This window comes from Balaenoptera borealis (assembly GCF_965194805.1).
Source record: "Balaenoptera borealis genome assembly, chromosome: 6".
NCBI classification, from domain to species: Eukaryota; Metazoa; Chordata; class Mammalia; order Artiodactyla; family Balaenopteridae; genus Balaenoptera; species Balaenoptera borealis.
In genome coordinates this window covers 71484560-71511000 of record NC_138863.1, presented here as the reverse complement: position 1 = coordinate 71511000, position 26441 = coordinate 71484560, and the positions used below count along the sequence as shown (strand labels likewise).

Below are 26441 nucleotides of genomic sequence, written 5' to 3'. Positions count from 1 at the left end.
AGTGTCTGGTTTTATCCTAAAGTTTCACAGTGGCTATACTCATATTAATTCTCTAAGACGAGCTGGTTTTCCTTCAGAAATCCCCAGTTATGAGAACCCTGCTCCCAGTAGCTCACCAGTATACTTAAAGAACTGTTTCTCTTTTGACCTGAGTAAGCATTTCTTCATTTTTTTTTGCAGGAACAAGTTTTCTTCCCTGTGGGATTTCTCTTGTATATTTAGACTGAATATCCACTGCTTACAGCAGCCCAGAGACTCTCCTCTCTCTCGTGGAGCCAGCCCATGCACTACTGCTGTCTAATCACTTCAGGACTGATGGTATCAGCCTTGGAGTACCTGGGTGCCTTGGAAGGTAACCAACCCAAGTGCTGGCAAGGTTCACTCCTCTCTTCATCTTTTCTGAAGTAGATAAACTAACGTACAACTTCATTCTGCAGTAAGTGGAATCTGGGAAACAGTTTCAGTATTTATGTAAATCAGACAGGACTTCTTTTTCAAAAGAAAAATTATTTCACAATACTCTTTGTTTAAAGTAGGGATTGTAGCTCAAGAAGAAAAAAAGTGAAGCTACTCATCTTCCTGAAGACCCTTTTATTTTCTGTTGCTCAAGTTAATCACAAAGCATCAGTTTCATTTGAAATTGACTGAAAATTGAAAATTTCAGAGGGACCTTCTTTTCCAAGAAACCTGGGACAGTATGATTCAAGTTCTAGCTCTCGGTAGAAAGGAGACCCGGAACCTCTGTGAATTTGAGGGGTCGGGTATGGGGGTCACACACCCCACAGCAGCACAGCTCCACTGAGCCTTTCCGTCTCCTTTTCCTCTTCTTATATTTAGTTTCACTATAATAGCAAATAAAATATCCTTTACCTTTGCTTCATGAAATCAAACATGCAATCTTTCATTCTCAATCATGATCCCAGATTAACCTAATTTATTAGTGACAGGTACCCAAACTGGATTTCATAAATCTCTGTCCTTCTAAATGCACAAGAAAACGACGTCATCTCTTCCCACGCATCGACAAAGAAACACAGTGGTGAAGACAATCGTACCTAAATGGAAACTGGCTTCAGGAGACTCTACACTCGATGACCAGTGATGAGGGGCCAGCTCTCTGCACCCACCCCACCTAAACCAAAGCAGCCAATGAGCACTGCCGGCACAGGAAAGGAAAAAACACTGCTGTGAACCCCTGCCCTGACAGAGCAGACGGGAATGGTCCAGGTGTGGCCTGCAAGCCACCTAAGATCTCCTACGCTCTCCGGATTGTGTGAATGTAAAGTAGCAGCTCTCCGGATTGCGTGAATGTAAAGTAGCTGCAAGGATACCTCAGAGAACCTGTGCATTACCAAATCATTTTGCTGAAACAGAAAAAATGCAGGAGGGGGACACAAACAGTTTTAAAATTTCTATTTCTCCATACAGACAACATCACAAATCCTAAAATTCAAGTCTTTGGATATTTCCTTTACATTTTGGACTAGATTTAATCTCAAAACAGTACTCTCTGCCCAATTTAAAAATCAGGACATAGAACAAAAGAATGAACTAAGAAGAATGGTAGATTTTTTTTTTAAAGATCGGAACCAGGCACTGTAACTTCTAGTATGGGGGGAAAAAGTTAGGAATGAATGGGCAAACTGCCTTTTCTACACTCCAGCCAGGGAAGCTGGAGAAGGAGGCCCTCATCTCGAGGCACAGAGGGTGTCAGTCAGCCCCTGCTCTGCTTGTCTCTGCAACCCAGTAGCTGCTCCCAGTTACATAAGAATTATTCAAATTAAAACATCATCCTACTTTTAGGAGAACTTCCAGTACCAAGCAAATTAGGAAGAGATGCAGACCTAAAAAACAATTTAATCCTGCCTGAATACATTTTTCGAAGGTAATATGTAAATTGTAAATACTGAAGCCAGAATTTATCCATTAAAATCTTAGACAGGTTATCTCACTCTGCTGTCCCCAGAAATACACATGGAAACTTTGCCTGCATCGCCTGCATCGGAGACTCTAACTTCATCTTCGTTCTTTCTTACTGTAAAATCCAAACATACCTTGCAATCATAGCTGATGTGTAAATGCTCGTTAGCAGTTATCTTTCTAGAAAGAGACAAAATGTCAAGAATAATACTTTTCTCTTAATTGAGGGGAGTAGGCTTAGCCATTTGTTTACCTGTTTTAGTTGGGGCTGTAATATTTTATCATTTTACTATCAAATTTACCTAGACAACCTTTAAAAAGAGCGAAATAAGCAACAGCTAAAGGGAGAACACCATTTTAAACCATGACAGCTTACTGCAAACATTTTTTTCTAGAGAACTGAGTGTTATTCATCGTACTGATCGCTAACATTGTTGAGCATTTATTGTGTTTTTTGGTACCAAGCTAGGTGCTTTGTATGTATTCTTTCATTTAATCACAATAAGGGAGGTATAATTTTCACCATTTTACAGCTGAGAAAACAGAAGTTAAGAGATTTTCCCAACATCACTGAGGAGGTGGCCGTCTGGATGTGAAATACGGTCTAACTGACAACCTCTTTAGGAGCTAAGCAAAAGAGAAAGTAGGCATAAGGGAGGGGTGTGCCATTGAGTTTCACTGAATTGGGGGCCTTATTTGATATACAGTTGCTCTATCTAAAGACTCTTTTTTTAAAAAAATGACCTTTGCCGTGAATATTCTGCCCATTTCATGGTTACTAAAAATCTTCCTAATACCCATCAATAAAACATAACCAGGGCTTCCCTGGTGGCGCAGTGGTTGAGAATCTGCCTGCTAATGCAGGGGACACGGGTTCGAGCCCTGGTCTGGGAAGATCCCACATGCCGCGGAGCAACTGGGCCCGTGAGTCACAATTACTGAGCCTGCGCGTCTGGAGCCTGTGCTCTGCAGCAAGAGAGGCCGCGACAGTGAGAGGCCCGCGCACCGCGATGAAGAGTGGCCCCCGCTTGCCGCAACTAGAGAAAGCCTGAGCACAGAAACGAAGACCCAACACAGCCAAAAATAAATATAAAAAAATAAATAAATAAAAGATTACTATTAAAAAAAAATAATAATAATAACCAAAAGGTTTTTGGCTCAAGAAACTGGTTGCAAAACAGTGGTACTTAGTGATATGTCCTCCCTTACCCCAATCCCAACAGTACAGTGTGACTGTGAAGGAATATCGCTAGAAAACACTCAGGCAACATGCTTTCCTTTAGATCTTCTCAGTACATGGTATTTTAATCTCAACAAAAGTTTAACACTTTCTAACATGGTTATTTCTACATTTGAATTAAAGAATAAATCTCCTTCCCTGGCCTGTAAGCCCCTTGAGAACATGTAACCACATCCTGCCTGATTATCCCACCCTGTACAGCACAGAGCTTGGACCAAGCGCTTTATGTACGTGGTGAGGGAAAAAACATAGACTGACATATGTTAGAAACCATGCAACTGTTGCAGGGCTTTAACTGCTGTATGTTGAACAGCTCTGGGGTATAAAGAGGTGAGAGGAGTTGGCCAGGGCTGGATGATGGCAGAGTCTGTCTTAGAAAGGAGTTTGATATCTGGGGCAAAGTGCATCAATCATACCCTTTTCGTAGCTGAAACAAGATCTCTATTTTCACTGAAATCTATTATATTTCCTCTCCAGACTTGTAGCATCTCTGGAACAATCTCCCAACTCTATGACAGGTGGACTTTTAAAATTCCTAGTTTAAGACTTAAAAAACACCAGGGATGCTGGACAAATTATGATTGATAGTGAGAATTATAATTCAGAGAAAAAGATGAGTCCTAATAATCTTAATCTTATTGCCTTTGGATACCTGAGATATGTGGGTATCTGTCTTTTCAAAACAGATTAATCAGAATTACTATATAAACCTTCAAGAAGATGTAATCACTCTGGGATCCTCCTGCCTTTGGTAATGGCCACATCTGGTCAGGCAGTTGTTATTCATTCTTGCCAGGATTTGCTTTATTAGACTCTCAATTGAAAAATGACACCTTCACTCCAATCCTTTTAATTGATTTTTAACCTTAGAGAAGTGTACGACAGAGAGTTATTTAGAGGACTAACTTCTTAATGGAGCCATCTGAGTAGTTTGATAAAATTCTCTGGGATGAACCACAAATCACACCCACCGCCCCCTCAACTGCAGCATGGCTTTAGAAGGATAGACAAGAGGAAACGCTACTCCTTGAAATGAACCGCATCGCTTTTAAAAAGTTAATTAAATATAAGTATCACCATCCTAATACAATTTAAATGTCATTAGTTTCTGTCAGGAAATTTAAAACTTAGATTTGTATAGTAACTATAATGTTACATTTGTACATTAAGCTATACCGAAGTTAAAGATAAAATATAAATGGGGAGAAAGTGGGAAATGGCTGGATCAGTTTCCTAGGGCTGCTGTAACAAATCACCGCAAACCTAGTGGCTTACAACAGCAGATGTTTATTGTCTCACAGTCCGGGAGGCCAGAAATCGGCAATCCAGGTGTCAGCAGGGCAATGCTCCCCCGACAGCTCTAAGGGAGGCTGCTTCCTGCTCTTCTAATTGCTGGTAGCTCCTGCTGTTCTTGCCTCGAGGTAGCGTAATTCCAATCTGCCTCCGCCTTCACGTGGTCATCTCTCTGTGTCTCTCCTCTTCTTAGAAGGACACCGGTCATTGGACTTAGGGTCCACTCTAATTCTGCTTTGATTGGATCTCAAGACCCTTAACTAATTACATCTGCCAAGATCTTATTTCCAAATTAAGTCACATTCTGAAGTTCTGGTTAGACACAAATTTTGGGACACGTTATTCAACCCACTACAGTGACTTTCTCTAAAGGCCGATTTTGACCCTCCTAACCTTACTTCTCCTAAACTTACTTATGTAATCAAAACACGTACAGAGAATTACTTTACATCCGTACCCACTATGTTATAACACCGATTAATTCTTTAACCATAATTATATCCAGAAAGAAACTTATGTGACATCTTGTCCAACCTCATATCCAAAGTAAGATTTCTCTCTATGGCATAGAGATGGGGAGTGAAGATGGGGGACTATTACAAGACAGCAGATGCCCCAGTTTATTTCTAAACCACTTCTAGTTGCCACAGCATACAAGTCTAGTCTCCCCTTCTTTTATCCAAATTTAAATCTTTAATGATAACTATCATCCCCCCAAAGGTATTCCTTTAAACCTCCCAACAAGCCACAATAACCGAACAACTTCTTTGACCTAGACAACTCCTAAGGAGTTAGTAAAGCGATTACGGTTGAAAGGATGGATTCTGAAATCAGACTGCCTCAAGTTCAGATCTACCACTGCCACTCACCATGACCTAAGGCAAATTATCTCTGAATCTCATCTCTTCGTCTGTAAAGTAAGGATGACACGGTCTATGCTAGCTCACAGAGTAGGTGTGAAGACAGCACAAGCTAATCACTGCTGGGCCCCTAGTGAAATGCCAAGCTTGGAAGAAGCGCTTAATGACTGCCAGCTACACTTGAGTTCATCCTTCTCAGTGTTCCTCTCGCAACTTGGTACCCAGATGGCCAAGAGGGCTCTGCTCAGTACAGACACCACCAGTCCTAAGCTTGAAACTGACTTATACAGGTAAGTAGCTTCTCAATCCCCCTTCCTCCTACTCTGAGGCTCCTTTGCAAAGCCGCAGTAAAGAAGAAAATGGAGAAAACTGAAAATGAAAATGACCCTGTGGGTTCAAAAGTGGAAGATGCTGCAAAAGGCAAGGGAAACCGGGGGAGCTGATTCCCTAGGAAATGCTCCCTGGAAAGGCCGGCTAACCAAAATTTTCCTATTCCCTGGGCCTTTTCATTTGCGTGAGTTTTACCACTTAAAATTCCAACTAGAGATGCATCTGGGTTAGGGCCCCTCTTTTAAAATCCCCAAATTTCTTGAATCTGATGTGGTAAAACAGTCATCACCTGAAACAGCTGAGATGGCATCAGCAAGGGAACTTAAAGATGTGCATATGTTCCATTAGAGGTGCCTGACTTTTGTTATCTTCAACCTTCAGAGAGAGAGGAGGGGGAGTGCAAAAGGCCACTCAATTTACGTTTTTCACTATGATTATTAGAAGTGAGAAAGGCATTCTCTTCCTCTGCTGAACGTACCATACGATAACCCTTTGCTCAGCGGAGACTCAGAACTGAAGCTGGCACCATCAGTTCTAAAATTCCATTAGAAGACCATGGGCTTTGGGGCTAACCTGGGAATCTAGCTATTATTAATAACATTTCCACTGGCAAACCTAGGAACCAGTTCACCAAATACAATGTTTCTATGAAAAAAAAAAAAAAAGTGTTCTAATTTTTAAAATTTCAACTTACAGATGAACTTTTGTATGAGAGCTTGTAATACTCATGCAGTAGGATGACTTCATTTCTTAATCTAAATACTCAAATTTTATTATACACCAACAGACTAAGCAGCTAAATCAGCTGGCTAATTCATTTGGGGTCAAACCTACCACACAGGTCTTTTCACATACCTAGTTGTACGTATTTGATTTCCCTCAGAATTTTTTTTCTTAACTGAACGGCACGATTTTATGATTATACCCATTAACCCTCTTTTTGTTAACTGGTGCCTATCTTCCAGTGTGCTGGTATCCTTCTGCTAATTGATATTCTCTGTAGTGCACCATTCCTCCCAGCTGGACGTCACCTGAAGAATTGAGAAGCATGTTTTCTACATGGTGTACAAGTTGCTATTTTCAACAGATTTTATCTCAGGATATTTACTGTCTGGTTTTTCAAATCCTAAGACTACCCCCACCTCTTGACTTTCCGGGCTGCTTTTTCCCTCTTAGCTAGAGATAGAGCTATATATGATTGTCAATATCGAAGTTACAAGTATCAAAAGACTGCCAATCGTGGCTTTAGTAAATGGGGCTGGGGAGGTGGCAATGATGGGGAAAACACTGAGGCAAGTGAGATCACCCTAACTACTCTTTTTCTCTTAATGGTTCTTTTTGCCCTATTCCCTTAAGAGGGCTGAATAAAAATCGGGTAAATCTCTAAATTTTATTAGCAAGGGCTTTTAATTACCAAATGTTTCCTAAAATTAACAGTAACTGCCAAGGTTTGTGGGCTGTGGCTAAGCAAGCAGAAAAGATGCACGTGGAAGTGAAAGGAGCCAGGTGCCACTGTCTGATGGGCTGGTCCTTTGCTTGCTTCTGATTAGACAGCTGTCTAGCTGTGGAGGGGGTGGGGGAGTGTCTCAGCAATGGTGTGAGCCCTGGAACCTTTCTCATCCCTGCTGCCAATGGCAGTCTTGCCCACTCAGTGCGTAGAGGAGAGATGCTGAGAAAAAGGGTCAACAAAGCAAAGAAAATGGAAACCCACTCTCATCATACACATACAGTTATGTAGACTCTGAGACGCTCAGGAATCTCTCCTCCCTGCCATGTCCTCTCCCCCAACAAGTACACAGAGCTAGCGGCATATGCACCTCCTCCCACCCCCCAACACACATATACACCCTAGGCAGTTGCTTAAAAAACATGCCTGGCAAAAATTTTACCGGGGGAAAAAAAGAAACAGCTTTCTGTATATTAGATTTTGAAGATTTTCATCTGGTCCCTGAGGTTTATGGCTGGCCCTGGCATCTTAGCTGGCTCAGCACTTCTAGAGACTGACCTCTGAAACCGTTTCCAGTTTCCTACAGGAACGCAGAATGGCTCAAATGCATCAGCCCAGCTGGTCCAGTGCTCTGGCCAACCAAGGTTTCAAGGGACATGTGCTGTTAGCTTTTCTGATGTCAGCCTTGGGAGATATATCCCAATTTTTCTTTGGACCCAGTTTTGACTCAGTTACTCATACATCTGTCATTCTCTTACTTGGCACCCATTTACATTTCCTGCCTACATCACCCCTGGACTTAAAAGATCACTGCTTTATAAGTTAGCTCATTCTTCATCACTGAAGATGCCCACAGGCAGAGCTTTTCTGAGGAATATTTCACCCAGTGGTCCTCAGATTTCAGTGAGGTTCTAAGTCACCTAGAGACCTTAAAATGCCCCTGTAGTGTTTGAGAAAGTGAGGTAGTGGGACCCAATAATTTACCTTTTTAATAAGCACCCCAGGAGATTCTGATGTCGGTGGTCCAGGGACCACACTTCAGGAAATGCCTACATAAACAGTAGAACAAAGAGAGCACATCTCTGAGATTCAGAGACCTTGGTGTCCCTCCTACTCTGGAAGGTTTACGCTATGGTCTCTACAGCTAATCTGAGTCTTCAGGGCACTGAGGCCCCTACCCACTTACGCCCCAGCACCCTGGCTGTGACCACCCTACTCGCAAAGCAGCGGGCCATCTCGTCCCCTTGCTCCCCACAGGGTTTATCTTTCAGCTCTCCCAAAGGACACTGGATCCTTGGACTTGCTGGCAGGAAAAGGCGTCTCCGGTTCTAAAACTGCACACTCTCTAGTCACACCCTCTAGATCCTCTTTTGCATCAGCTGATCCAAGCAATTTCTGGTTCCCTGATCTGACACTTCTTACTAACCCTCCCTCAGACGTGAGAGGTTTTCGTGGCTTCTCCCTAACAGACATATAGAGAGTTCAATGCCCAGCTCTACACACACTTCACTGGGTACAAAGAAATGTCAACTCATCGGCTCAGAGGATCCCCCCCGGGAACGAGGCCTTCCACAGTGCATCTCCTACACAGTTACAAGACAACATCTTTCTGTTCCCATTCGAAGTCAGGGAGTCAATTCCACACGTGTTCATTTTACAAATTGTCTCAATCCTTACTTTGGTTTATGTGACTATTTGCGGAAAACAAACAAACAAACTTCAGAAAGTGGCTGCTTTTATAAAGCCAATGACCTCATTCTGGGCAGAAATGTACCTTCCCCGACATATAGCACTGCCAGTCACTGATAAATTCTTGCCGGAATAATAACTGATAAGTATGCCTAACTTCACACGCTGAGGTAGTTCTGAAAAATTCTGCATGAGCAAATCCATGTCCTGAATGCAGTAAGGAAATAGGACTTTTAAAGAAAACCTGAAAATGAAAGCAGCAAATATGGTGCCCCAAATACGCATGTAAAGCACTATGCTCCGTAAACACTATGCTGCAAAGAAATACAGTTTCCAAGTGCTCAGAGATCTCAAAACAACCTAGTTGGTAATGAGAAGCACACCCAAACAAAAAGTTAGAACAATTCAGCAAATAAACAACAATTATATATAATGAAGAATACTTTGGTAAAGAGAAATAACTAATTTAGCTGTTTTTTTAAAAAATTGGTGCCATCAAGATGTGTCCTTAGTATCTGTCAAAAAAAGAGGGGAGGCGGAGAAAGAAAGAAAAAGAAGTGAAAGAAAGAATAACAAAAGTGAGGCACCTCTAATGGAATGTATGAACAGCTTTAAATTTTTGTATAAGACTCAAGAAGCTTTGATACGGCTTCACATTCTTACAGAACTACAGGTCTATGATAGCTTTCAAAACAAACTTACCAATGGCAAGAATTTCCCTGTTCCGAAGGACTTACCTAATAACTTCAGGAACTCACTTTCATTCCAAGTCCCTAGAGGTAACCTGATGCCTTAATGGGTAATGGTGCGATTCATCCCTTTCTGAGTATAAAGGGCATTACTGCTTCTCCACACCACCACATACACATCCCAACTGAGATGCGGTCAATGGAAAACCATCACCTCAAAATTCTGCTCTAATGTAATAGCAGGAACTGCAGAAAAGGGAGATCACAGAGATTATCTTCCTGGAAGAGGGAGACCTTGAACTTCAACTTCCAGAAGAAAGGAAAGTGAGCTTGACGATGAGAGGGTGGAGTTTCGTGGCCATCTGTGATAGTCTAACAAAAGACTGGAGCACAGGAAGGAAAAACAGACTTCAAGAAGCAAGGAAAGTACTTTTGACTGGAATGGCAGGTATGGACTTGAGCAAAGCAGATCAGGGACAGAGCAGTTAGTTCCTCAAGGTCCTTGAAGATTATGGTTGGAAATGGACGCATCCGTAGCTATTTACATGTTTAAGCTATTTCTGTAAAGAAGTATCTTTTATCTTACAGGTGAAAAACAACAACAAAATAAAACATTTCCTTATATGCTATGCACAAGAGGGCCACCAGTGTTAACACTTGTGTTATGAAAGCCAAAGTGACCACGAGTGAGTCACGAAGCATTTTAGCTTTTTTTGGGGTCCACCAGGGCACCCAACTGATGAGCTTCACTCAAGATGAAGGAATGTCTGGTACCAGGTTGTTGTGGGTTGAATTTTGTCCTCCCCCACCCGCCCCCCCAAAAAACCCCACATACATTGAAGTCCTAACCCCCCAGCAGCTTAGAATGTGACCTTATGTCGAGAGAGAGTCTTTACAAAGGTAATGGAGTTAAGATGAGTTCATTAGGGTGGACTCCAACACAGCTGGTGTCCTTATTACAAGGCAAAATCTGGACACAGAGACAGACATCCACCCAGGGAGAATGTCACGTGAAGACGGAAGTTAGGAGAGAGGCCTGAAGAGGCTCTTCCCTAACACCTTCTGAGGGAGTGCGGCCCTGCCAACACCTTGGTCTTGGACTTCTATCTTCCAGAACTGTGAGAAAATGAATTTCTACTGTTTAAGAACTCAGCTTGTGGAACTTTGTTATGGCAGCCCTAGCAAACTAAGTCAAAACATATTTTTAAAGAAAAAAAAAAATTTAACATTTTACTCCTAGGATGCTATTTCTATTTTATCATGGCTCTCTTGTCTCACCATTTCAGAATTATGACCAAGATTTAGGGATTCAAAGTACAAAAAAAAAAAAATGACCAAGGTAGTATTGATTACATAGATACATGAAGGAAGCCTCCCCAAATACAACCAAACAAAATATCTGGTCAAGATTGAGCCTTTAGGGCTTCCCTGGTGGCGCAGTGGTTGAGAGTCTGCCTGCCAATGCAGGGGACACGGGTTCGAGCCCTGGTCTGGGAAGATCCCACATGCCGCAGAGCAACTGGGCCCGTGAGCCACAATTACTGAGCCTGTGCTCTAGAGCCCGCGAGCCACAACTACTGAAGCCCACGTGCCACAACTACTGAAGCCCGCATGCCTAGAGCCCGTGCTCCGCAACAAGAGAAGCCACTGCAATAAGAAGCCCGTGCACCACAATGAAGAGTAGCCCCCGCTTGACACAACTAGAGAAAGCCCACGCACAACAACAAAGACCCAACTCAGCCAAAAATAAATAAATAAATAAATATATTTAAAAAAAAAAAAAAAGATTGAGCCTTTAATCCAAAACCTTCTGATCAAAGCTAAGAATCAAACCTACACTCACTTGGTTTTATTCTTTGTGTACTCTATTTTGATGGTACTAATAAGTATCATTACTATCTGGTTTGAGTATCATTTTCTTTCAGTTTGTTCTGTGCACCTTTTGGTAAAAGAGCCAACGAATAAAGGATTCCATAAATCGGGGGTCTGCAAACTACTGTCCAGAGGCCAAATCCCATTTGCCGCCTGCTTTTGTAAACAAAGTTTACTGGAACACAGCCCATCCGAATGCATTATCTATGGCAGCTTTGAAGCCACAGGTAGTGCTAAGTAATTGTGACAGAGCCCTTATGGCCTGCAAAGCCTAAAGTATTTACTATTGGGCCCTTCACAGAAAACCGTATGCTGACCCCAGTTACAGATAGTCTGTGAAAAGTACGAGCAATTTTTATGTAAACCTTTATCTGTTGTTTCCCTTGATTGTCAACAATCCCAGCTCCACAAGTGATATTTTCCAATCCTACTTCATACATTTGACTTGTGAACAATGAAAAGAAGAGCCTCTTAGAAACTGAAATAGTACCATTTTTGCCTGAATTTCTCTTTGTGCTCTCGAGCTTTTCCACACCCCTCTTAGAGAACTAAACCAAATTTGGCAACGAATTAATGCCAAGAATGTGGAAGATATACTTCCATTTCTTCTCTGCTTTATGCCCTAATAAGCAGCTTAATACAGTCAATTAAAGGGTAGAGTAACTCTAATGTGACAATCAACACAATGACAAAATGGATCAGCCAACTGAGACCGTTGTTTCTATCCAGAAAATCAAATCAAATGCACCTAAAAGTCAAATAATCTAAATTAAGGTCAATCGGAGCATGATAGCTATAGGTTAGACATGTTCTTACACCATGCACTTCTTAAATAGCTACACCTCTTATGCCACTGATTCATTTCTACCTTGTATAGTTATTTATACACCGGCTCCACAGTCCCTATTTCACTACAGTATTGAGAAATAAAATCATCAATTTCTTATTCCCTTCAGGGCCTAACACAGTGCTTGGCCCATATTGGTCTCTAAAATATTGATTGAATGAATAATAATCCAAGCTGGATTTGTTTGAAAAGGTTCAAACTGCACTAGTGGCCTGGACACATGTGTTCTAGTCCTGGCTTTGTTACAAATAAGCTGTGTGATGTTGAAACATCCTCAACTCTAAAATGAGTACTTACAAAAGTGTATCTCTTAAGGTCCTTTCAGCACTAATATTCTATGCTTCTTTTGTGATACACATGATATAACAGACATTATTTCGTATCACTTCATCCAGAGCACTAGTTATCACATCACAGGATTCATTCAGAATAAATTTTCATGTTGTAGACACCAGAAAGAATCAGTGAGGGTCTCTGACAGGGACCCACCCACTTTTCTTTAGACTAAGCAACTATGAACCTTAACATACATAAAAAGAGAAAGTATCCAAGTGAACTATTAGTACCTGAAATATCTTAATGGTAACAAAGGGCAAGGAACTGGTCATTCAGATTTTTAAAGAGCACATTTCAGTGTGTCCTAGAGGGGCCTTTAGCACACAGCAGGGTTGTAAAGTCTAAACTGTGGTTTCTTCTATACAGGAACTTACTCTAGAAACCACAGAGCAAATTTTGCATGCTGTAGTAAGTCAGGCAGGAAGGGGCTAAAAATATGTAAATTTGTCTACCCGCAGCCAATTAGGTGAAAAAGACAAAACAAATTTAGAGGGCAAAAGAATGTTCATTAATAATTAGAACCTGTGGGTTTTCTAGGTCACTGATATTTTAAACTAGATTGACTTCCCAAGTCAGTAATCTAGATTTCATAAATGCTTTAAGAAACAATAAAATAGGTGGGAAAACTGACCTTAAAAGAGGAGAAATTAAAAACAAAACATATGACAGTTGGCAGATAATAATTTATTTTGTCTGAAAGTAACATGCAACATACCATCCCTAAGGACTTACTTGTTCAGAGAATAATAAAACACCTCATATGAAAGCAATTCTGAAAACACTGGTGCAAGGGTGTGCCCCACTTGGAAAAGCCAAGACTCTGAAGGTAGAATGATGGAGGATTCAGGGTCAGAAGACCTAGGCTTTTTGAGCTGTGAGATTTTGAACAAATCGTTCAATGTCTCTGGATTATAATTTCCTTAGGGGTAAATTACAAGGGCTGGACTAGATATCGCTAAGGTCCCTTCCAACTCTAAAATGCAAAAGGTTCCTTTAAGTAAGTGTTTCCCAAACTGTTCCACAGAATATAGCTAGTAAATATTCTAGGTACCATGATCAAATAATTCTAGGAAACAATGAGATACACAAAGTTGGACAAATGTCTGTACTGCAGGCTTTCTCAGACTTTCAAATGCCAATTTCCACTGTTACTCTCTAAGACAACAATACTATATAGTTTGTAGTGCTTCCCAAGTTTCTTTGAACACTGAATATTTCAATTCCTGGAACACTTTTAACATTTAATAGAACCCCAGTATATCAGTGAACACAATTTGGGAAAAGTGGCTTTGAACAATAGACTTCATAAACTTAAAATCACATGCTGAAGGAAACAAAATACTCATGTAACAGTTTAAGGGCACCCATTTCAGAATCCATAACAACATCTCTGTAGTGTTTGTCCGTCATAAAGCACTTTATCTTACTTTAACTCCTTGATCTTTTACTCTAGGAAGTCAAGGACAATGTAAGAATCATTTCCATTTATCAATGAGAACTGAGTTTCCCTTCTAGAGCTTTCTCCTAACAAAGTATTTTCTGCTCATGAACAGAATGATCGCAATCTTCTACCACTATTATCATTTTGTGCCCCATCCGCCGAGATCCTCTTGTGTCAACTGACTTGTTAGGCGACACCGCAAGGAAGAAGGCAAGCAGACAGAGCACATGTGCCAGATAATGCGTCACGCGCTGTCACATATATGACTTCATCCAATCATCTCAATAACATTAAGTAATTATTTTATCTCGTTTTGTCACTGAGGAAATCAAGACGCAGGAAATTTAAGAAATGCGTTCACAGTAAGAGAACTGATAAATGATGAAGTTGGGATCCACACCCATGTCCACCTTTTTTTCTTTAAAAGCAACTTAAGATGTTTTGAAATAGTTTGATAGTATATTTTAAAACTTAATTTGGGCTTGTGGTTCAGTTTAAAAGTATATATTATTTTGGTTCGTGGTTCGTGATTGAAGTCTGTTTGAAATATGATTGGATTTACACAAATATTTGAACAATGGTTACAGGGAGGTATAAATTATATGAGATCCACATCTTAATAATTATTGCCACTTGAGCATTTCTGGCATGCCAGGCAGACACATCTGTATCATCTCATTTAATCATCCCAATAACTCTACAAGGTTAAGATCCTGGAACTACTACACCTTCAAGATCTTGACCATGGAGTTTCCTCTCTGATCACTCTCCTTCCCTCACTCCCAGGGACTTTCCTTTTTATCTTATCAGAATCTCCAGGACCCGCCCTGTTCTCAAAGTTCAGTGTCTCTCTTGATTTCACCTTTTTTTTTAACATCTTTATTGGAGTATAATTGCTTTACAATGTTGTGTTAGTTTCTGCTGTGTAACAAAGTGAATCAAAGAGATCACCGAGCTGATCTCCCTGTGCCATGCGGCTGCTTCCCGCTAGCTATCTATTTTACATTTGGTAGCGTTTAAGTCAATGTTACTCTCTCACTTTGTCCCAGCTTACCCTTCCCCCTCCCCGTGTTCTCAAGTCTATTCTCTACATCTACATCTTTATTCCTGTCCTGCCCCTAGGTTCTTCAGAACCTTTTTTTTTTTAGATTCCATATATGTGTTAGCATACGGTATTTGTTTTCCTCTTTCTGACTTACTTCACTCTGTATGACAGACTCTAGGTCCATCCACCTCACTACAAATAATCCAATTTCGTTTCTTTTTATGGCTGAGTAATATTCACCTGTCTCCTTAACGTTCATCAGGATCCTCTCGATTTTCATACCTAATCCCTTTACCAATGTCAAACCCTACATAAATTCATTACCCAGATGCTTTCCCTCATTTCTTGTGGGAGAAGGGTCAAAATATCCTGCCAACTCAGACCCCTGCACTCCCAGGGGCCCTCACTACAGCTCAGTCATCCTTTTACTCATCTCTATTTGAATGCTCACCAAATTCCCAAGAGCGATTACTCCAAATCTTTTGTCACACTCTTTAGGCCTAGATTCATTTTTTCTTTTTTTTTAAAATCGTAACAGACGACCTAACCTCGTTACTGAAATGTAAGCTTTTAAAAGGTTGAGCTTCACTGGCCTCCTTACTCCTCCTAACATCTCTAGCATAATCAATCTCCTCCTTCCTGTATCACTGTCAGGAAACCCTCTCAGATCCCTTTCCTGTAAGACTAACCTCAATCTTTCTTAAAAAAAAGAGACCTAGTTCCAACTAGTCCCTGTTTTCTATCACCTCGCTCTACCTACAACCAGTCAAATGCTAAAATAATCTTGCCTCAAGATTGTCAGAAGGGACTCTTTCCTTTGACACCCAGTTTTTCTAAAGACACACCCTCTTCACTCATGCATTCCTTAAACCCTTTGGAATGTGCTTTCTACCACGTTCACCCCTGCTCCCTTCCTTGCCCACCACACACAAACTACTCTACTGAAACTTCTGTCTCAAAGACTTTCAAAGACCTCCCAATGGACATTTCCAATGGCCTCTACTCCACCTTTATCTTCCTTAACCTCTAGGCAACACGTAACAGAGCTGACCAGCTCTGCTAGAAACTCTGCTCTTCTTGGGCTTCTGTGATACTCTCTTGATTCTCCCAACATTTTGCCATTTCTTTCCCCTTCTTTGCCTAAGGCTCATCCTTCCCACTACAGAACCTATGTTCCCCAGGTCTCTCCAGATTCTTCTGGACACCTTCTCTTCCTGAGCTGCTTTAACCTGTTCCCAATGTGCCACCTATTAAGTTTCAGGAGGTCCTGAGCTTCTTGCCCAAAACTCTAGTTCTGTATTTCTTGCTGGAAATTCCTGCCTGCACTTGGTTGGTGGGAAGGGTGGTAACGTGTGATTCACATGGCCAAATTAAAATGGCCAAACCAAGCTTATGGCTTTTCCTCAGAAACTAATTTATTGTGGTGGGGTGAATTCTCGAACCCGTTCATCATCCAACCTGCCATCTTTCATACTCCTGTTGAGGTGGGAGTATTTAATATAACCAATGCACTTATTATACTACAGATGTTACAGATGACATACACTATCAAGAAAAAGATCTGCTGGATAAGTACTCCACTCCAAAGAATGTAAGGATCCAGGCCAAACATGGAAATCTACACACCCATGTGACACAGCCTCTGTACTGACTTTAAGTCAATCCCAGGGGAGCAGTAAAAAAAATATTTACAACCACCTCCTGGATCCAAAAAGAGTACTTAAGGTGGTTCGCGCTGGGTGCTACTAGCCTTTCAGGGCTGGACGATTCTGCCTTATGAGACTAACATGGATACAGAAGGACCGTTTGTATTCTTGGTGTCTGGACTTTGAATACCAGTAGAATTTAGCATTCCCCTGCCCCCAATTTAACGCCTAAAAAAAATGTAGACAATCCCTGTAAGAGAATGGCTGGATTCTACCTAATCACTGAGACCAGAGCAAGTAATGTTGCAGAAACTTTTTATTTTTCCAATCATTTCAGACAAGAGACCTAGGACTCTTTTTTTACCAACACTGTCCACTCCCCACCCAGTCAATCGCCAGCTCTGAACCATAACTTGAATCCACCCCATCTAATACATTCACACTGCCGTTACTCCATCTTACAGCTTTATTTCAACTGTTACAACACCTTTAAACTCAGACTCTCCTTGCATCCACTTCAGCAAGCTTCACGCAATCCCTGCTCTGTCCTCCAACCCTGCAGTCCAGCTCACCTGAATTTCTCACTCTTGCCCTACAAAAGCCCACGTATTCTATCTTCAAATCTTTGCTGTAATGTTCCTTCCACCTGAAATGTCACCTTCCATGATGCAACCTGCCTCCCGAGTTAGAAATCTTGGCACCATCTTTAGGTTGTCCTCCTCCATTTCCACATGCAGTCATAAATTCTTTTGGAGGGCACAAATCCCTTTGGCAAACTGATGAAAGCTACGAACGTCTCCCCAGGAAACAGCGGATGTATGCCACATTTTACATTCAATTTTAGGGGCTTTATGTCCTCCAATGTCCACAAAATTTGGTTGTTCCTCCTACCCACAATGTAACTGCCTTCTTTTGGGTCCTCACCATCTCTCAGCTGTTTGAGGTGCTAGCTAAACTGGCTTCCCCCCACCCAGCCTCTCCCTTAACGAGCAACAGTGTGCCTTCTGCGTGTCACCCGTTTACTTCCTCCACAATGACATTCCCAACTTAACCTACGCTACACACTCAGTAATTATTTGACTCAATGGTTCGGAGTCGCTGTTAAACTTTCAGTTGAACAAAAGAACATACCCACTCCCTTGGAGCTGGCCTGTTGGCATCTGACTTATAAAACTGAGAATACAGACAGAGAAAGTGGAGACAACATTGTTTCTAGAATATTTGAATGCATAGGGTTGGGTTGATCAAAAATGGTCTTCCAAAAGGGTGATGTTTTTTTAGGCAGTTCCCGGAAGTGGAGAGACAGAGATCTTGTTTTAGAACAGAGCTGAAAGGAAATTCTAGGTGATGGGAACACTATGCAGAAAAAAATGGGATGTAAGAATCTCAGATAATACAGACCAATGAGGCTACATATCGGCACCCAACCTACAGGGCATCCAAACAATGAAACAAACAGATTTTGTAAAGTGGCGTGTCAACTAATAAAGTAAGAAGCTAACAAAGCAATACTGCTTTCCTTCTCTCTCTCTATCTCTCCCTCAGACCCCCCCACCTCTTCCTTCCTCCCTTCAGTGCTCTCTCCTCCTTTCACTCTGAAGTCTTGTAGCCTCTACAGAGCACACCCAAAACTCCCTGATACACTGAAAATCCCCCCGGGTTACACAGTAACAACAGCTTCTAAAGTGCAGACATGATCTGTACTGTGTGTTTCTTACAGAAACCTCCACTGTCCCATTATAAATTACAGCTGCCTGTACGGAAGCCACGCCTCCCACCCCACTGCCCTTTCAAAAAGCTACAGTGAAAAGGAAGTGTGTGATGAAGACAGCCATGAGTATTCATAATAAAATAAATCCAAAGGATTATGACATGAGTGGTAGAACAGTCTTGGTTTTTCATGTTTAATACAGAAATTCTATGTGGGGGAGTTTGTCCACAAAACAGCTGTATTTAAATGCACCTGTAAGTCAAATGACAACAGAGAAATCAGCGGTAATTCTTCAATATTTAAAATAACTCCTTCCGTGAAAAATACTTTAGCATATGAAATTCCATATACATAGCTACATTTTCTCCTTGCTGACTCATACAAGTTGGTGTCTTAAAAATGTTTTTTAAAAAGTACAGAAGTCCTGTCGAGTATGTATAAAATGGGAAAATACTAAGTTCATAAATATAAAAACTATCTGTCAGAAATAGGTGATTTCCAAAAATGGGATACAGGAATTGGCAGTAAAAATAAAAACAGAAATTCATAAAGAATAGTAAAGGACTGTATCTCAAAGCGCAGGCACAGAAACAAGTAACACCTACATGCTATGCTGAAATTCTCAATGACATGAGAATTGGGTTTTCACTGCAATTTTTAAACATTAGAAATAATACAATTTTCTATATTCTTCTCACTTTATCTTTTTCTTGATAACCGAAGGGACTGTATTGTCAGGTGGGGAACAAGGGGGACTGCAAGGCCGAAAAATAAATGTAAAGAGAATCATGAAAAATAAGTCATTCATGATTCCATCTACCAACAGCGGAAAACACTTGTTAATAGTTTGGCATATTTCCTTCCAGTCGTTTTTTTTAAATGCATTTTTTGAGGCTGTATTGTATGCACAATTAACAAATGCAAATACAATTTTCCCCAGTTTACGTTACACTGCTTTGTAAGTCCGTATGTTTAAATGAATAAAGTGGAGCCAAAATACATTTCTGTTTATTAGAGCACTACTAAGTTTAACACCAAGTTTTGTTGTGGCTGCTGCCATTTAATAAGTGTTAAACAACAACAGCTACATTGGTTCATTATTTTAATACAGAAGTTAGTTTGCTCCATTTAATTTTTTCATCTTGTCCTAATTTCAGGAAAAGCTTATTACTTCCTTCCTCATGGTATGTCTATCCTATTTTAAAAATCGACTAAGCTTTTAGAATGTATTAAAGCAAAGCATTCTCTACAGATGCGAGTTTAAAAACAAACACCCACCAAACACCTACAGATGTCCAAGGAGAAAAACAATGTTTATTTTTCTGAGAAAAGGCAAAGATGGCATCTTTGAAAACCAACAAGACAAAGGAAAGAATTCAGGAAATCATCACGCATATACTAATAATCAAATCCGTCCGCTTTCGAGCAAATTAAAAGGTAGAATTTTTCATCAACAAGAGTGATTAATGCTCTTTTTTTCCTTCTCCAATCATATATCTGCATAAAATAAAGAACAGAGTGTTGAAAGGCTTTCTTTCCCCAAAGAGATGGCAAACTCTGCTAACAAGAGCATAATACAGGAACAACTGTTCTGAAATACGGTGGGATGCTCTTTTCTACTTCTTTTTGGATTTTTTTTTTTTAATGTGGTTGAGAGTCTCGTTTTCAAGCTCCAGATCCTTACCCTTTTGGAGGCTGCCCCCACTTTCTAAACAAAGTCCATTCTTAGAGGCTGTGTCAAGGTCTCCCAGGATCACACAGAGCCTCCCAGGACCACCCGCTGTTGCTTGCTCTGTAGGGACATTAATAATAATAACACCTTAGAAGGATTAACAACAACAACCCTGTGGAGGGGGCACTATTATCTTTATTTAACAGAAAGTGAGGCTTTGGGAGGTTAAGTGAAAAAGCATGCAAGAGACAGAGCCAGAACTTAAGCCGGGGTCTTTCAATTAGGTTGAGTGATGGTTAAAGAAGTTAAGATGTGAAATCTGTGTTACCAGGGCTCAAGGAATATGCTAAGAGGCAAGATTTTTGGAGGAAAAAAACATGGGAATAATATTATTTATAATTACGATTTCTTTTATAACTCGTTTTAAAAAGTGAGTTGGGTTCCCCAGAGATAGGACTGCTGGATTTAGCAAATAAAAACACACAGTACCGCACAATATTTGGGACGTGCTTATACTAAAATATTATTCATTGTTTACCGGAAACTCCAATTTAAGTTGGTGTCCCGTATGTTATCTGAGAACCCTAGAGCAAAGGCCTTTATGAGACAAACAAAAAACACTAATACATTACAAAGCTACAATTCCCTAAGCTGAAATCTGGGATGTTCTGTGTGCCACATGTCTTTGCGAGGCCAAGTAAAGGGAAGTGTAGTGGGGCTACAGCTGTCCTTGACCGAGCTTCCTTCTCTTTTTTCTGGTAGCTGACAGAACCCTTGACTCCAGAGACCTGAGCTTTCACCAACTACGCCATTTAAATTCACTGCCTCAAAATTCCTGACCTTTTTCTACTTTATATGGATGTTGTGAAGATTAAATATAGCTGAGGTTGGGAAGGGATATCATATACATCTTTAAATATTTATTTATTGGCAGAGTGCTTTGGAAATATAGTCTCAGAAACTTGGAAAGACTGACTCCCCCCCGTCCCCGCCCACCCCAAGAAAGGGCTCAGAAAGTATTACCAATATATGATGAGCCCAGCTGACAGCAGTCTCTAAAAGGAAGGAAAGAACAAAAACGAGAAACGTGTTCAAAACCTGAAGCGAACTATGGAAAATGTAGTGAGACGCCAAAAGGGATGTCTAGCGGAAAAACTGGATGATCACTGATGGCGAATTCTGTACTTTTCAAATGACTATGGTTACATATTTCAAACAGTTACCTTGAGGCACAAGCACTACTGAATCACAAACACACTGAAATAGCCTAATACAAAAACAGGACAAGACCTTTTTATGTATACCAATTTAATTTTCTGCTAATTTCCCCTAAACCTCCAATTTCTACGGCTTGAGTAGGTTTACCTTCTTTGAAAAAGACAACAAATTGGGACTGGCTCAGACAGTGTTCATTTAAACATTTCTCTGAACACTTTAATCTTCAAACTTTAACAAAACCCAATCTACTACACATAAATTGCTGTGAACAGAAACTGCTTGAAGAGGATTAATCAACAGCTTTGTATGTCATCCTCTAACAAGGCCAAACACTGAATCACTGTTGAATTCTTCACGTGCAGCTACACCCAGTTAATCTTCAAGAAAGCAGCAAACTATGTAAATCTATTTAAACTGGGGAGATAAGTACTCCACTCATCAAAAGTTTTAGCAACATTTAACAAGTACAGCTATTGGTTGGCAAGATTGTTCGAAAAGAAAAGAAACACACACACACGAAAATTCTTATACGCACTCCCCTACCCCAAAGACCCCACTGCAAACCACTAGGCAAAAAAGTACTTGCTACACACCTCAATTTGTAAAAACCAAGTATATGACATCACTGAATCAACTACCTCAAGAAAAGCAGTTCCGAAATGGAAGTAAGGGAACAGGAAGGGGAAAGTAGCTAATAAAAGAATTCAAAATAAAATGGAAATGTTTATCTTCCCTAATTAAAGGAAAGCACTTTTTCTTTTGAGACATACGAAAAATATTTTCACAACTACAGAAGTCCTACTAAAGGGCTTTCATTTTGCTTTGTGGCGGTGTTCTCATACAGACTGGATTTGCTTAACGAATATCCTGTATCTGAAAGTCACAGTCAACAATCATAGGCCATACACATTTCTCCACTGAGACTAGAACCAACAATCTTTGTCTAGATATTGCCTCCTGGGTTATCACCCACTCAAAGCATCTTACTCTGACCTGAGCCGAGCAGATGTATTTCTAACATGCTCATAGGCCTGTGATGCAGGAAAATCCTGTTTATCCTAAATGATGCCGGAGATCAGCGCTCCTTGACGTCCTCGATACACAACGTGCGGCAGGAGGGGCATGAGTACCACCCACCTCTGTTTAACTGAAACTGGCTGACTCCGATATTTGTAAAGTTTTAAGAAGATACCCTACAATCACTCTGCAAAGCAATCCTTTAACATCAATGCCGATCCCAAATATCACGAACCCACCATCCATGTCATTCACAGCGTCCTCCTTCACCTGCAACTCCCTCCTCGCCACCCCCTCCCCGCACCTGTCCATGGCCCAGATAGGTGGGAGGAATCCCTAAACCAGACTTTTGAGACTAGAAGGGTGACGGGCAGTGACGCAGAGAAGCTCTGTATGAGTTTTCATTGAGATGTGCACGTAATAAGCAGGCTGCTGTAGTGTGGTTGTCTTAAGAGCTTGACTGCCAAAGCCTGACTCTGCACTTTGGGTCATACAGACTGAGCACGGTACTTAATCTGTGTCTCAGTTTTCTTAACTGTAAAATGGAGATATTATTATTACCTACCTCATAGGACTGTCAAGATGACTAGATGAGTTAACCCACCTATAGCACTGAGAACAGCAACCCACAGGCTATAAGATGCTCAATGATGGTTTGCCACTATTAATAAATATGTATAATACAAGTGTGACTCCAGCTTATTTTTTCTTCCAAAGGTGATTTTTAAGTATTCCTCACATGCAGTGTTTTCCTCAGGCAAACTATCTGAAATCAGCTCTAACAGATGATCATATATTTCTAGATTAAAATCAAACTGCCTTATACACCGAAAATGGACCTATTCTTTCATCAAAATGAACAAACTAATGTGAACTGAAAGGTGCAAGCTTAATGTCACAAAATCTTATAAAAAGCATTAATTAGACTTCCCATTTAGACTAAGCCAGGATGAGATCACAAAGTCACTCATGGTAACCAGGTCCCCTTGCTGGAAGTGTGCTTTCCCAGTGAATGGCTAAATACTAACAAAAGAAACCTTTGACTCAAATACCACTGGTACCCGGGGTCTTGTGTCTGTATAATGCCTACACATTCATTTCTTTCTTCGCCTATAGAAAAAAGAAAGTCTGTTTGTTTTTCTGATTCAGTCAGCCCTTTTAGCCTCTGAATCTAAGGAGAGCCTAGTGAAAAGAAGAGCATCTTATCAGCGTGCTCCAGACCAGCAGGCTGTCCCCCTCCACACACAAAAACTCCAGCCCCTCACAGCAAAAGGCCTCGCCCTCAGAGCCTTTTCCCCATTTCACAGCTAACATCCCACCGGGTTCTGACAACAAATAAATGAATACACAAGGCCCTTACATAATTAGCCATCTTTTCAGGTAGAGGGAGGTAGGGGGCGGGGGGAGGAGGGTTCAGGAGAATATTTATTGTAAATTGGCTTCATTTATGAAGTTGATGTAAGTGTACTGGATTTGAGGGCATTTATTTTAAATGAGGCCACATGAAGAGATTTTAGAGATGCCAGCTTCTGAATCTTGACAAATTTTAGTATATACTTCAGCCAAGTCACAAATGCAGATTTTTTTTTTTTTTTTTTTTAATTAAAGGAAGGGGCTTTTCTTAAACCAGGTAAAAGTTCCATTGACTTGGAAAGCAAGGGCATACAGACCAGGTGTGTTTACTGTCTTTTTAAGGGAAAGCTAACAAGTGAAAGAACCAAACACCAGAAAACAATACTTTTTAACACTGTCATTGTATCAGAAAATTAGCACCATTTTCAGATATACTTATAGTAAGACGTGCCCTCCCTACCGCACCCCCCAAAATGACTTTGAGAACAAAAAGGACTAAACATAATCAATAATCCTGTGAACGCCTTTAGGAAAGCCACCAGGCATCACTGTCATCTGTCATGATCTTAACAGAGCCATGGTCTGCATGGAAGGATACAGTTTGATTGAATCATTATTGGGATAATAACTTAATTGATTTGTCTCAGTGGCTAAGGATGTAGACAAGAGATCTATTATTGAAGAAAAATATCTGCAATCGTGTTTTTGTTTTCTCAACAAGCATCTTGCCACTGACCTCTAAATCAGTTTAACCTTTTCTAAACAGACCTGCACATTTTTTACATAATTTAAAGCTAGGTCTTGTTAATGCTGCTGCTGAAAGGCTCCGTGAGATTTACCACAACATGGCTTCAGTAACCTTCTTTTAAAAACAAAGATGAAAAACAAAACAAAAGGCCATGACTATAAGCTTCCAGCTCCACTCCTTTTCCCGGCAGGGGATTTTGATCTAACCACTAAAGTGCCTTTGGAGTTCAATCTGTTAAAAAATGTATGAAACGGTATTAAAATAGGAAAAGGCATGTGTATGACTCAGGCTTATCCAAGTATCTCTGCAACTAGGATGTCACAGGATTTCCCTGTGCTGCTGAAAACTGAAAACCTTGAGAAAGTGACAGTAGAAGTTCCTGTTTCTTTTTCTTTCTTTTCTTTTTTTTAATATATAAATGGGAGGGGGAGCGAGCGCGAACACACACACACACACACACACACACACACACACACACAGGTCTTCCGGGTTTCGTACGAATCGGGCAGGTTCTTTGAGGTTCCAAGTGAAGATTGTTGTATCCCAATCTTAAGACTTATTATCGTACTCTTCCACACACAAAGGTTTCCGGAAAAAAATCCAAACTTGTTGCAGAGCTGGGCGAAGCCCCCGGCGCGCTCCTGCTCTCGCCGCGCCGCCGCCCCTTCCCCTTCCTCCGCGTCCCGCCCGGCCCGGCCGGAGGGGGCGAGGGCATCTCCCCGGCTAAGGTCACCGGCCCGAGCCGTCCCCGCGGGCCGCCTCCTGCGAAACAAGGTCACCGCCCGGCCCGGTCCCTCCGAGGACGACTGCGGAGTCCGGCCGAGCGCTGCCACCCTTTGTAGAGCGGGGCGGCCGGCCTCCGCGCGGCATCCCCGCCGCCGCCTCACCTGCTTGCGATAGGGCGTCCTGCAGCTGCTGCTGCCCCCAGGGTTGCCGCTGCTGCTGGGGAAGATCATCGCGGCGGGCGCGGGCAGCGGGCGCGGGCGCGGGGCAGCCTCGCCGCGAGGGGGAGGGCGCAGGGAGGGGGCCGGCCGGGGCCGCGGCCGCTCTGGGAACTCCCTCTCGCCGCGCGGCGGCGGCCGGCGGGGGCTGCAGCTCCGGGCTGACTTCTCCTCCGCCCTCGACCTCCGGACTCGCCTAAAAGTGCGGCGCGGCGGCGGCGGGCGGGACTCGGGCAGCTCCGGCGGCCGCCGCCCTGCGTGCCATGGACGGGAGTTCGCGCGCGGAGCTGGCGGCGCCGCGGACTCTCCCGGCGGCAGCGGACGAGCAGCGCCGCCGCGTCCCCACCTCCCGCGGCCTCAACCACCGCCCCGAGAGCGCGCCGGCCGGGGGCGGGGAGGCGGCCGCGCACCGCCTCGCGCCGCGCCCAGGCCCACCCGCGCCTCCCCGCCCTCCCGCCCGGCGCCGCGCCCGCCGCCCCGCCGGCCGGCCGGCCCCCGGGCGCTCCCTCCCGGGCTCGGGGCCGGAGCGGGGGCCGCGCGGCCCGGGGAGCCGCCGGCGCCCCCGCTCTGGTGCAATGGTTGGGTCTGGCTCCCCGCATGCCGCACATTCCTTGGAGTAGCCACCCCCCTCCTCTTTTCTTTTTTCCCCCTCGGCTCTTGGCCTCAGCACCCGCGGCAGCTTTGCACCCGGGCTCGAAGCCCCTTTTCGGGGCACCGCGCCGGGGATCACGCTAACACCTGGGGAGGAAGCCAACTGGTCCCAAGTCTTCTTTTCCTCTTTCACCCTTCCAAACTATCCCCACGACCGTCCACTCTCCCAGAAAAGGTGCGGGCAATCACTCCTACTTCAACGAACAAACCAGCCTTCCATCAAATCTCTGCAAATCCCCGTTCCCCCAATTCGCACGCTAAAATTTTAGCAGAGAAAATAAGTCTCCACTCCCCACCCCCTCACCGCAAACACGCAAGGTAAAGTTCATACTTTATTCCTATGCCAGAGTTGGCAAGCTTACCTTCAAGATGCCAAAGTCAAATAGCGAAAATCATTTCAAGCCATCGGTTTAGTAAGCCTTCCCGAAAACTGGAAGTGTGTGATCCTTCTATATGTTAATTATGAGATGCGACA

General features: G+C 42.3%; 1 protein-coding gene and 1 long non-coding RNA gene across 14 annotated transcripts in view; one reads left to right on the top strand and one right to left on the bottom strand.

The window, feature by feature from the left end:
- The window catches only part of LOC309630300, a 60211-nt gene extending 49435 nt beyond the window's left edge, over positions 1-10776 (top strand). Inside the window, exon 2 of the long non-coding RNA XR_014245585.1 lies at positions 181-10776. This is a non-coding gene — a long non-coding RNA (uncharacterized lncRNA). The remainder of the gene's footprint in view (positions 1-180) is intronic.
- RBMS1 (RNA binding motif single stranded interacting protein 1) overlaps positions 1-26441 on the bottom strand; it is a 206540-nt gene that overhangs the window by 99978 nt on the left and 80121 nt on the right. For 3 of the 13 annotated variants that reach the window (XM_082395364.1, XM_082395368.1, XM_082395365.1), the window contains exon 1: positions 25262-25713. The exons of 7 other annotated variants lie outside the window; for them this stretch is intronic. In XM_082395364.1, the coding sequence (XP_082251490.1) occupies positions 25262-25330 (69 nt within the window). In that variant the 5' untranslated portion in view covers positions 25331-25713. Of the gene's footprint in view, positions 1-25261; positions 25714-26328; positions 26351-26441 lie in introns of those variants that run through there. 3 more of the 13 variants (XM_082395359.1, XM_082395361.1, XM_082395362.1) reach the window with 2 other exon arrangements.